The sequence below is a fragment of the Gopherus flavomarginatus genome, chromosome 2, assembly GCF_025201925.1.
Source record: "Gopherus flavomarginatus isolate rGopFla2 chromosome 2, rGopFla2.mat.asm, whole genome shotgun sequence".
Taxonomy (NCBI): domain Eukaryota; kingdom Metazoa; phylum Chordata; order Testudines; family Testudinidae; genus Gopherus; species Gopherus flavomarginatus.
This window is the reverse complement of record NC_066618.1, coordinates 208,407,463-208,419,993: the sequence shown is the minus strand read 5'-3', so window position 1 is coordinate 208,419,993 and position 12,531 is coordinate 208,407,463. Positions and strand designations below refer to the sequence as shown.

The following is a 12,531-nucleotide window of genomic DNA, read 5'->3' as shown; positions in this document are numbered from 1 at the left end:
ATACAATTTCATAGCAATTTGAGACAAAAGAAGTGTTTTTGTTTTTTTATGATTTTCATTAAAAAATGAAAATCATTTGCAACTGGCATCCTTCATTTCTAGTCAACAGAAGTTGTTAAGCAAGGAGCACATGATTTTATGCATGGGGGAAAATAAAGCAAACTAATACAAGCATGCACACAACAACACGAGCAAACCTGTGTCTCAGGGAAGCTGGAATTGTCCATTACAGGAGATAATATTGTGAATGGTTCCTTTTGTTTATTTGTTTTTGCTATTTTATGAACAGAAATCACTCTGAGGCATTCCAAACACAATCTTAAGAACTTTCACAAAATTGTCTTTTCACTGAATTTACAGAAAAGGAACTCTTCAGACTGGTTCTGATTTGTTAATGTGAGCTCAATAATTGTGAGGGGGAAATGATCTGGTACAGTAGGAAAGCTGGTCTCCTTCCTAGTCTCTTAAGGTCAGCTATTTTATTTTTGCTAGGCTACTTTGTCCAATGCAAATGCCATGTGAAAAATGTGTTGGCATAGGAGGCACGGAATCCTCTTTGCTTTTTAAGGAGTGTTTGTTAAGGGAGGGTGATCTAGAGGTATGTTTATCCAATTTTAATAATGACTTGACCTAACATACCACATTGGATACTACAGGTGAGGCACTGTCAAAGTCTGCTATAGAACAGCTTGTAATCATACTGTAAATAGAGGAGAACATAGAGATGATGGAACAGACTGAGATAATGGGGGAAAGGAAGAATGAAGAAAATAAATGAAATTAATAAACTGACTATAACTCTAGTTACATTAAATGACAGGGTATTTCAACTTCTGCCAGGGAAAATATATATCTTGCTTTAGAATTTTAGTACTGGACAACACTTGACAAGCAAGAATGTATAGGCTTACGGTCTGGTGTGGTTAATCAATAATGCATTTTGTGCTTACTCTAAAGCAGTATCATGTTGTGTGTATGGAGTGCATTACCACAAGCACTATAAAAGGCTGGAATGTGCTAAATTTATTTGAGGAAGACAAAAGAAAATGCTAAGGATGCACAGATCAGATTTGTGATGATCTAGACCAGGAAAATAAAGTCCTAGGACGAGTTTGGGACAGAATGCGTATTTTGTTAGCTTACTTTAAAGGTCTTACCAGCTTTCTGAGAGAGATTACCATACTGTCTAAAGATGCATGCAACTTGATGTGACCCTCTTACAATACCTTAGGCAGTAATAGCAAAAGAAAACCAAAATTTGCATCTGCATTTTCTCTCTAAGGTCATAGTTAAAATAAGACAGACAACTTATTGTAGTTTGCACACTTCAGATAGTTTAAATGATGACATTTGGACTCTCACAGCTCCTCAGATGGTTCACACAAGAGGAAAAATGCAGACAAAGGCAGTTGGGTACATTATGCCAGAATATTATGTAATGAGGGTACATACTGCACACTAGAGAAATGGCAAATACCTTTGCTGCTCTGATTAAATACTGAAGAATAGTTTTGGGCAGTTTAATGACAGACTTTGGCAAGGCTAAAATGGCTGAAGCAAATTTCCCAATAGCTCTCTACAAAGAAGGACAAAGGAAGAGCAATTAGTAGAAAAAAGGAAAAGTATTAATAAAAAGTTATCGTCTGTATTATTGTAATAATATAATTGTTATTAAATGGTTTACATTAACTGAAAACAAATGTGTTATTTGCCGTAAACTTTCAGTTAGATAATTATTGAGCTTTTGTATTTACCCTAATAAATAAAATGCTTATATAAAACATTATCTCTAAGTCCAATAAATGTAAACCGTAGTGAATGGTCAAGCTGATAAAGATATCATTATAATTCCATGACAGATGATTGTTAGAGGCAATTTATGGTAAAGGCAAATGGAGTAGTTAAAAGTAAATATTTAGTAGGGTATATAACAGACAGCAAGTTTAATGTTAGTATTGTACTAAAGCTACACACACACACACACACACAGTGATGGGAGTTGTATGGAACGTGGAAAGCTGACCAAGCAGTTAACAAGCTACTCACAAGCTAACATACTTTTCTGCCTCAACCCAACTCTCTGGCAAAAATGTACAGTATTAAGAGCCATATTCCACCTTCAGTTCTCATGTGCACAACTGGAGATGCGTGCATGGATCAAGAGCCTTATATGGTCACAGCTCCTAGGTAAAGATAGGATCCTCTAGTCTTAGAAAGCAATGATTTCAGTCTTGAACAGTAATGTTTTAACAATGTGAAAAACAAAGGACAATGTCAAGTATTTGAGACATCAAATTTAGGTTTTGTTTAAAAGCTAAACATCTGGCACCACAAAATATTAACAATTACGGTCAGCTTTAATGTATGAGAGTATGATATGAGATGCTTTTATCTTAACTCAAGATCTCTCAGTAAGAACTTCAACTGACAAGCACATTACTAAAATACCTGGAATGCAGATCTCCTCCGAGGTTCTTCATCATCTTTTTTTTCATCCTCCTCTTCTTCTTCACTATCCGTTTCAAATAAATAATAATCTCCACTTCTGACCACTAAATAAAACAAAATATTTGATTATTTCTTGTAAAAAAGGAGCTCTAGTCTGAGCTGAGCCAAAGATATATAAATAACCAGCCAATCATTAACGGACTCCAAAGCAGGAGAAACAGAGATGAAACAAGAGATGAACAAGACTCAGTGTCAGACAGATTATTTGGAGTTAGAGTATGTGGTACTTTGGGCATGACAGAGATAAGAATAAGCTAAGAAAACACCACCACAAAGAGGAACTGGGCTGGCAAAATGTAAAGAAAAAGCTTGAAGTAGACCAAGTTATTACGTTAAATTATTTGACAGGAACTTGATACATAATTAAACCTAAATATATCAAGGATTGATGGTTGCTTTCATTTGTTAAGAGAGTAAAATAATCTCAGCAGGTAAATGAATGATTTTACATAAATTGTACAACTGGACAAAGAGTACAGAACTGCTTTTTTAAATGCTGAGGCATCCTTTAAAACTACAAAATGGGGTGTCTGAGTTATTTTCTTCGAACTTTTAAGCTTTGATGAGGTAATGGAAAACCTTGGCTTGTTTAAAATGAATCATTTTATTATTATTAAAACATGATCACAAATGAGGTTTTTGCCCATGGATTCAGAAAGGTTCTGAAACCGCCATACATTAAAGATGCAGTGTGAATGAACTGGGCCTTATATCCTTGAACAGAGGCATTATTTTGGTATGTAATAAGGTAACAGGCCTAACATGAACAAGGGAAACAAAAGAAATGAAAAATAAAATGACGAGCAAGAGAAAAAACAAAGTCACAGTATTACGTTTGGCAGTGAAGAATGGAAAAGTAATACCTGCATGTAAACGGAAAGATTTTAAAGGAATAGTTACTTAGACTAAATATCACATAGTCACCCAAGACATATGGAACAATATATATTTATATAAAAAGTGTACATTTAACCCTCATTATAAACCTCTAGAAAAATAAAAGTAGCTTCAACTCTACTCAATCATACCTGGCAGTCTGTATGTCTCTTTTCTGCTCAGATGGACACTAATAAATCATATTAAATCTTAAACCTGAGATGCCAATTCTCTATTCAAACATAGACGTGGTATAAATTGCCATTAAAAGCAGAGGCAGTCATCTCTACTCAGGTGGACCTCTGGGGCTGTGCAGATCTCCATTTACATCAATGGGACTCTGTGGGATTAAGCGTCCACCTGAATGGATCTGATTGCAGAACTGGGATCACAAATATTGAATAATAAAAAAATGTTGAAACAAGTAAAAATATTTCACACAGGCCTCTAAGAATATCCCCGGAAGAGACATTAACAATGAAAGCTTACAGAGATGTTCATAATTTAAGGCCCCTAACCTGGAGCTGTTTTTCAGGAAAAATTCCAGTGGCTGATAACCAAAGTTGTCCCCGCAGACAGGCCAGCAGGATGAGACCCACAGTCTGTGCGATACTTAGGGGTTACATATTGCTTGGCATGATCTGTCATATAGTAGCAACTACAGACCCTCTGAAGTCTGGAGCCCTATTGTGCTGCGGTATTGTACAAACACTCATGTAAATTCTCTCTCACAGCTGTGCACTCATATATTTCTGAAGAGGCAGTAATGTAACAAAATATTCCTCTAACAGCTAATAAGGAATGTTTTAACTGAAAAAGAAAGTATGACTGACCACCACCACCACCACACTCTGGCAGATACACCTTAGGATGAAACAGAGCACATTAACTGCCTAAGGGCATTATTAAAACATTTAATAAGTAAAATAATTAATGGCCAGATTTGCACCCCATGAATCCACTCACAGATCTCCTCCCCCCCTTCCCATTGAGGGAGTGGATTTTGTGGCAACATTCCTCTTTTTTCCATGTGTCATGGAGAACTCTGCACAGATGTGGGGATTTGCAAGGGAGGAAGGGGCAGGTCAAGCGAGGAGTAGGGCTGGAGGAGTGGGAAGTGTACTAATTTCTCCCCCCCACCCATATCGAGAATCCCCATTTGGGAGCTATCAGGACAGCTAGGAGCTGTCTGCATCACTCCATTAGAGCAGAACTGCTAAGGATGGGGATACACAGCCAACAGAGAAGCAAGGGACCTCTATGCAGATGGCTCTGGCACCTGCTGATCCTTTCAGGGCTCAGGGGCCTGTTCCACAAGGACTGGAGAAGCCCTGCTTCCGTCATTGGAACAATTTGGGAGACATCTCAATGAGGAAAATCTCACAGATGTTTCCCATCCCATTGTCAGTGTGAGATCAGAAGGTATCTGAGTCCATAACTGTATAAATGGAATGAAAAGGAAACATGGTCCAATTAGCAAACATCAGAACTGGCATAAAACACTGAACACCAGTAGCACAGGCTCCTCAACAGAAGCAAACACACCAAAACACTAAAACACTACAGCCACAAACCAAAACACTAAAAAGGAAATCTCTTTAGCCTTTTATGAAAAGTGGGTATAGAAATAGGGGGAGGGATAGCTCAGTGATTTGAGCATTGGCCTGCTAAATCCAGGGTTGTGAGTTCAGTCCTTGAGGGGACCACTTAGGAATCTGGGGCAAAATCAGTACTTGGTCCTGCTAGTGAAGGCAGGGGGCTGGACACAATGATCTTTCAAGGTCCCTTCCAGTTCTAGAAGATTGGTATATCTCCAATTATTATCCTAACAAGTTTTCACAAATGGTGACCCTTCCATGCAGAAGACCTTCCTTTCAGTCTATATTAATGTCCAAATTGTGGGCCTGACCCTGTAAACACTTACAGTAAGTACTATTGTGCTTTCTACTCTGTGTAGTCCCCTTTATTTGAATGGACATGGTAGTGAGCCTGCATGGCAGGGCAGGCAGTGTCTGTAGGCTCAGGCTACATGATGCTTTCCATAGGTTTCTGCATTATTGCAATAAATAATTTAAATAATGCTCACTGTTTAACACCAAAATTCATGTTGTTCCCTAAGAACATGATATAATGAGGGTGAAATGAATCAGAAATTGCTGAAATCAAGGCCTTGTTTGGGCAGTTCTTCTGTTTACTACAAAACCAGTATGAGGATTAAGACAGACCATATCCAATTCCTTCAAAAAATACTGTAGTTTAAAATTGTAAGAAAACAGTTGCTAATTGTAGCTTGTGTTTATTTTGTTATGATTGTTTTAAATTAAACTGAAATGACAAGAAGCAAGCTTTTGAAAAAGGATATGTCTCTCTAAAGCAATATTATGCTCTTTAGAAACAGAAAGTCATAGGCACAGTTTACTTGTGACTTGACAGAAAAAGGCATGAAATATACTATAAAATACTGTCGGCAAGAACACACACACACACAAAAATTCAGAAGCGGACACAAAGAGCATAAAAACATGTCTGGAAGGGAAAAACAAGCAACTCTTGAGGTGCAAGACTGAAAGTGATAATTCATAAATGTTTCAAATGTTTCAGTTTAACTTTGCACTCTGATCAGTACCATATACTTGTTAAATGGCCGATACTGACTATCGTGCAATAGATGATTTCTGTGAGCTAAGATCTAGTAATTGGACATATGAGTTTAGGTAATTAAGTGCCATACCCTGTTCTCTTCTGATTTATAAAGGGTGTAAATTAGGGTAGAACTGTCCATGTATTATCAGGCTAGCTATACTGAGTTTTAGGGCTGTAAAGGAATTACATTATGTATTACATACGTGTTGTATTATATATAATATTGAACAGAATTCTGCTCTCAATTAAACCTGTGTAAATCCTAAAATAATGGTGTAAACTGGAGTCAAGAGAGAACTCCATGTTTATCCTAGTGAAAATGAAAACAGAATTTGGTCAAACAAGTTTGGTAACAATTTGAGCTCAATCTGCAAATGTGGAAACCTTAATGGGATGTTAATTCTCACTTAGGCAGTAAATGCCTTTTTTTTGGCATGTTCAGATGATTAGATGCTCATCTAGTTGTCTAAATCTGGGATGTAGATGAGCCGATGAGGTGCACACCACTGAAAATTGGCTTCAGAATAGGCTGGATCACAACACCATTGAAGTTAATAAGAATCTTTCCATTGGTTTCAGTGGGCTTTAGGTGAGGGAGTATTTAAATACAACAGTATTTATTAAGCAGTTCAGCTATTTTAAAAAATAATATTTAAATAGGGGAATCGCTACATTCTGAAGAGATGTCTCCTAAAGTTTTCCCAGAAAAAAACTTTTATTTCCTGTCCCCAATTTAGTAAAAACAAGCACCGCTGAGAAAATCAGCTGCACAGGGTAGGGGCAATTTTGTGGCAACTGCAATGAAGTAATGAGGATAATTTTTTTGGCAGAGAGGGACCTACGGAAAGATTTGACATGAGGAAGAAGTTGAAAAGACCAGAACTTCTCGCCAGCATTAATAATATAAACCTTTTCGAGAATGGCTCTCTGAAGTCTCACCAACAAAGTCAGAGATTTTGGAAGAAGCGCTTCACGGGCACCATCAGTTCCTATCTCTGAAGCATGAATATATTTCTAGGCTTCACGTTTAAATACTTTCTATTTATATAAGGTGGGATTTTCTAGAGCCTTTAGCCTAACTCTACCCTCACTGGAGCCAACAGTAAATCTCTAATTGACTTAAGTGGAAATAGAGTTAGGCAAAGTCTCAACACTTTTGAAAACATCACAGCAAATCAAGGATCTCATGGTTACTGAGGGACCCAACCTACAGTTCTTATTTAGGCTAACTTCTCATTGACATAATTGATTAGTGTAATTTTTATAAAAGAATATTTCCTATGCACCTGGCTTGATCCCATTCTCAGTGAAGGCCATGGTGGTCTGTGCATGAGATGACAATTGGTGAACCATCTATCTTTGAAAAATAAAACTAGTAAGGACTAAGCTCTGGCCCCAAATGCATACGATTAATTAGTATTGGCAAAACTTCCACTCTCAAATTTAAAACCATTTTATCATCTTTTTGGAGGCTCCACCTTCTTTGTGTGTGAGGTAGATTCTTTTAGTTCATGTTTTAATTTGACTTGATATCACTGCAAATGGTCAGAAATATCTACATCCGCGTTATGTGCAAATACAGAACATTGCTTATTTGGACCCTTGAGGTTTAAAGTTGAAATCACCGGTTTATACAATCAAGAACTCTATCAAGTCACAATCATAAAACCATGCATAAAACAAACAAGTTGTGGGAATGCCTTCATTCTGGTCAAGGATATAAGGGGTAAATCCATGTATTTGTAAGATGATTGAGAAAACCTACTGGAAGCATGATCAACCCAAGGCCGCCACCACAGCTTTTTTTTGCCCTTGGTTTTCTCTTTGTCTGCTTCTCCTAAAATAAAATATGGCCAAATATTAATTTTACAAAATGAGAAACACATTTTTACACTTTGTTTAATCACTTATTTTTTGCAATAGATCTAAACTGCATAAGCACATCAGATTTCAGCTCTATTAAATATACGCAGTATGAATAATATTCATGTTTTAAGAGGTAGCCCAGTACAATAAAAAGTTTATAATTTATATCTACATACACACATAGCTGGATTTCACTGATTTTCCATAAAATGAATGGAAAATAAACAAAAAAAAGTTTATATAGATGTCCAGTGATCGTTCATTTGTTAAAATTTTATTGTCTATAGGCATAAAACTTGCTTGTAAATGCTATAAACATGATTTGGAAACAGTTTCTATTAATCATAGATGAAGATAATTTCTGAAAAAATAATCCATTATTTGTTAACACTCTGAAAAATAAAATGCATTAATAAAAAACAAAGCTGTAAAAGCACATTTCAAATGCCAATAACTTTTTGATCCAAAATTTAACCTCAGTTAGGTATGATTGGAAACAATGGCATTGCATGATATTTTAATCTATAGTGGTTCAAACAATAAAATATGTTTGTGTATTTCAACGGTTTCAAAAAATTCATAGCAGCCAAGAAAAGATTGCTTGAAAAATCGTAAATCTTTCTCTTTTTGAAACACTAAATTTTTTTATAAATACAGCCGTTGCTCAAATAAATGTCTGTTATTCAGTTCCTTGCTAAAAGGCACAAATTTAACCAAAGGTATATCTGTTTACCTGAAAGCAAATCATTTTCTCAAAATGGAAGTACAAAAGCCAGATATTTATCTGGATGAATCAAGCTTTAAAATGGTATTACACTAATAATGCCCATCACATCAGTCTCTCTCTCTAGAGAGAGAGAATGAGAATGTTAAGCCTACTGAGTTCCTAGCATTGAGCTCCAACTTCTGATACATTTATGGCATGGAAACATGCTAGAGGTACCTTCATCATCTTCTTCAGAAGCCTTTTGAATGTCTTGCCCTTCTGTTGATTCTTGGGTCATGCTCAGCATTCTTTCTTTACCCTTCTTGTATTTTTGTTGCCTGGCTTTGATGCGGTCCATCCTAGCAAATGGGATATCATATTCAGTCCTTCACCCCTTTGGACCCACAAGGAAACATGACTTTAAGTATATATTTCTTATATGTATACATACACACACAGGAAATTCTGGATGGGATTTTAATAGATTCTCAAATGACTGTGCCATTTGCAAATAAGACATCATCCTGCACACACACACATTAATCTCCCATTTAAAAAGCAGTCAAGGAGCCCTGGAGATGAGCTCTACATGGCCCTGTGAGATAGACCAGAATTGAATCTGAGGCCCAGTGTCTCACTCCAGAGGCTGGCAGGGTGTGAGAGTGCTGTGCAGACAGAGCACTCAGCCCTGGAGACTGGGAGTGCCTTGTGTCACATGGCTGCCCTAGCTGATTCGCTCTAAGTGCTCGACTTATTTCAGGGGGAAAATGTGGAACAGTAAGTCGGAATATAGAACATAGATACTCACATTTTCCTTAGTTCAAGCAAATGGCCATTTTACTCCATGTTTACAGTATAAAAATTCAGGCTCAATCCTGCCAGTCAGGCGCAGTCCTGCATTGGGGGCATTGGGGGCTATACTGCTGTAGAAGGTGCTCTGGGAGGGAAAGCTGCCGCATGTGGAACTTCTCCTGAAGACTCCCACAACTCAGCAGGAGTGTGCAGGGTATTACATCCCTTCAAGAGGTGCAGCGTCCTTCCTCCTATGCACTCGTGGCTATAGCCCTAACTCCTTTGGGAGTGCAGGGACTTCAATTTTGTTCAAATGTAGCATGGGGTGCAGGGACTGGGGGTTGGAGATTTCTTATGCTTTCCTTCTCTGAGCCTGAGGAGCCATCTCCACAATCTGGTGCTCAGTAAGAGATTGATCCAAAGGCCACAGAAGTCAAGGGGAGTTTTTTGATTCACTTCAATAGGGTTTTGGATTAGACGCTTACGTACCCAATTTTTGCAATAAACAAACAATTTTTGAACAACTTGTTTAGAATCATCAGGGTCAAAAATTCTAGTAACTAAAAAGTGTCAACATAATTTTCTATTGATGGATCTGACCATTCGTTAGAAACAAATTATATTCTAGGTCTCTAACTACAGTATAGTATATATTCAGTTATATATTTGTACTATAGTCCAATGGATGATCAGATTTCTCTTTTTTCCTTGTGTTCAACTACTGCTAGAATTTCTCTAAGTCAATCAAACCGGTACAGTTGTGTAGGCAGCTCTCTATAGTCTATTGATGTGTATTATTGAATAAAATCAAACAAAGCATTCTTTGGCTTTGTTTTTATTGAAGTCAGATTTACTGCAAACCCAAAACAATGATTTTTGAATACAGTACATTGGATTTTTGTTTGTTTGTGTTTCTACGTAACATGATCACCTTGACCTCAAACATGTCTATGAAGAATTAAAACAACGATGACTTCCCACACAGGCATATCGTTTTATACAGTTAGGATGAAATTCACCCAAATGTATAGCAGCACCATCCACAGCACTTCTACACCAAAGAAAAGATTTACGTGAGGAGAACGGCCACAGAGGAAAGCTCTGTAATGACTTCAGTTGGGCAGGTGTGGACTTGACTGTTGGTAGTGGGTCAGGTGAAAGGTAACTGGATGTTTAGGCATGTCAGTACCAGATAGATAGGATGTTTAGCACTTAGGGAGGCACTGAAGGCAGATTGGGAAATGAGGCAAGAACATTAGCAAGATGTGATAGAAGCTGAGTGGCTGGGTTGGCTTTATACAGGAAAGGGTTCTTCAGACCAGTTAGAATGAAAGAAAATATTTTCAATACAGATAAAACAGATTCTCATCCTGGGCAAAAGCAGCACAAACTGAATAAAAGAACCTACACACAAGAAAGGTCATTATGAATAAAGAAACAAGAGGTGAAATCCTGATCATATTGAAATCAGTGTGGCTTTTGCCATTCACTAGCCAGCTCAGAACCACAGCTTTGCTGATTAACCCCACTGCTACTGAAGGTTTTGTTTTTTATTCTGTTTCCTGTATCTCATGGTCCCACTTGGTAACCTGTGCCTCTAGCAGGATTTGGCTAATCTGGCTCTCCAAGTTATTAGTATTCTCAAATGGAAAAACAAAACCAATTATATTAACCGACATAGTCCCCTAAAGAGACAGATCCTGCTGCTACATTGCTAAAACGATAAGCAATGAAATTGTTAACAATTTTGGAATTTAACTTATCATCCTTATATTTCAAAAGGTAAAAAAAAAAAAACCACCTTGAAACTAGTGAGGAGGTTCACACTTTCTGTTGTTATTTACAGTAAAGGGCTATTTACAGTATATTTTCAGGCTTTCTACAGACTAACGAAGTCAATATTGCATTGGTTTACATTTTGTCCACATTTTAAAGGTTATCTGCACAACCATTAGTTATAGAAAGACAATTTTATTTTAAAATGAAAATGTAGATCCTTTGGCCTAATTGTGTAGCAAAGGGTAGATTCTGCAGCCACAGAATAGTGGAATACGTGAAGGCTCTCAATTTACAGAATATAATTTCTATAATCAAGAAATTATATTTCACAAAAACCAAACCAACATATGAGCACTTGTTTGGTTTTGTGCAATAATATGCAGAGAAGTAGGAAAGGGTGCTTTAGAAGACTAGAAGAATTCAAAAGAAATATCACTTCAGGCTCGCAGAAAAGGGTTAATATGTTGTAGAGTAGAAGTAATCAGTGAAATAAATATAATAAATAATAATCCATACTGTCTCTTCAATTGATCCATTGATTTTTTCTCTTCTTCAATTCTTGCCTTTACTGCCTTGACAATTGTGGCCTGGAAAAGTTCAGCACCTCTACAGAAGAAATAGGGGGAAGATGTAACACTATTATGCTTCTACATTCCCTTTATGGCAAGTAAAACACAGAGAGAAGCTTACTTTGTAAACTACTTAAGTAGTCTCAGACAAAACACTACCATCAGAAGGCCATTACAGAAATGATGAGCAATCGCAGCATATTAATTTATGTTTTCCGGCAACCATAACCAGATTTTGGGTCAAATCCTGCAGTTGCTACTCAACCATTTAGTTACAGCAGTCATTATCCAGGCGCTTGGGTTCACTGTCCTCAAGGACTCAAAGTCAAAGCCTGAGTGAGAACTCCTTGCACAACTGCAGAATTTGATCCTTTACTTGTAAATTATGGCATACATTAAATCCTCTTGTCTAGCATGCGCAGCTCTGCCTTTGAGTGGGTGGAGTTCTGCCTGCTTAGGCTTCAGTGAGCACAGCACGTGCTTCATGTTCACAACACAAAATGCAAATGAATATGACTCCTCAAATGAGTATGTGTTCCACCTCCAATCTGGAGGCGTACTTGAACCTCGGTTAGTTAGTTAGGGGGTAACAAAATGGCTAGAGTTAATATACTATCTGCCAGCGTGTATTAGTTCTTGATGCATATCTCCAGTACTTTGCACTTGCCTATGCTGAATTTTATCTGCCATTGTGTTGCCCAGTTGCTTAGCTTTGCTAAGTCCTTTCAAAGTTTGTTGTTCTTAGCCTACTTCCATGTTGACAACTGACTATTCCTACTCTTTGTTTTCTGT

The 12,531-nt window shown here is 37.3% G+C and overlaps 1 protein-coding gene across 1 annotated transcript in view; it reads right to left on the bottom strand.

Moving 5' to 3' along the window:
- The window catches only part of PIEZO2 (piezo type mechanosensitive ion channel component 2), a 484,884-nt gene that overhangs the window by 61,681 nt on the left and 410,672 nt on the right, over positions 1-12,531 (bottom strand). Inside the window, exons 29-33 of the mRNA XM_050942210.1 lie at positions 11,687-11,776; positions 8,837-8,958; positions 7,793-7,864; positions 2,449-2,552; positions 1,478-1,576 (exon numbers count right to left, since the gene is read on the bottom strand). Of these exons, the coding sequence (XP_050798167.1) occupies positions 1,478-1,576; positions 2,449-2,552; positions 7,793-7,864; positions 8,837-8,958; positions 11,687-11,776 (487 nt within the window). The remainder of the gene's footprint in view (positions 1-1,477; positions 1,577-2,448; positions 2,553-7,792; positions 7,865-8,836; positions 8,959-11,686; positions 11,777-12,531) is intronic.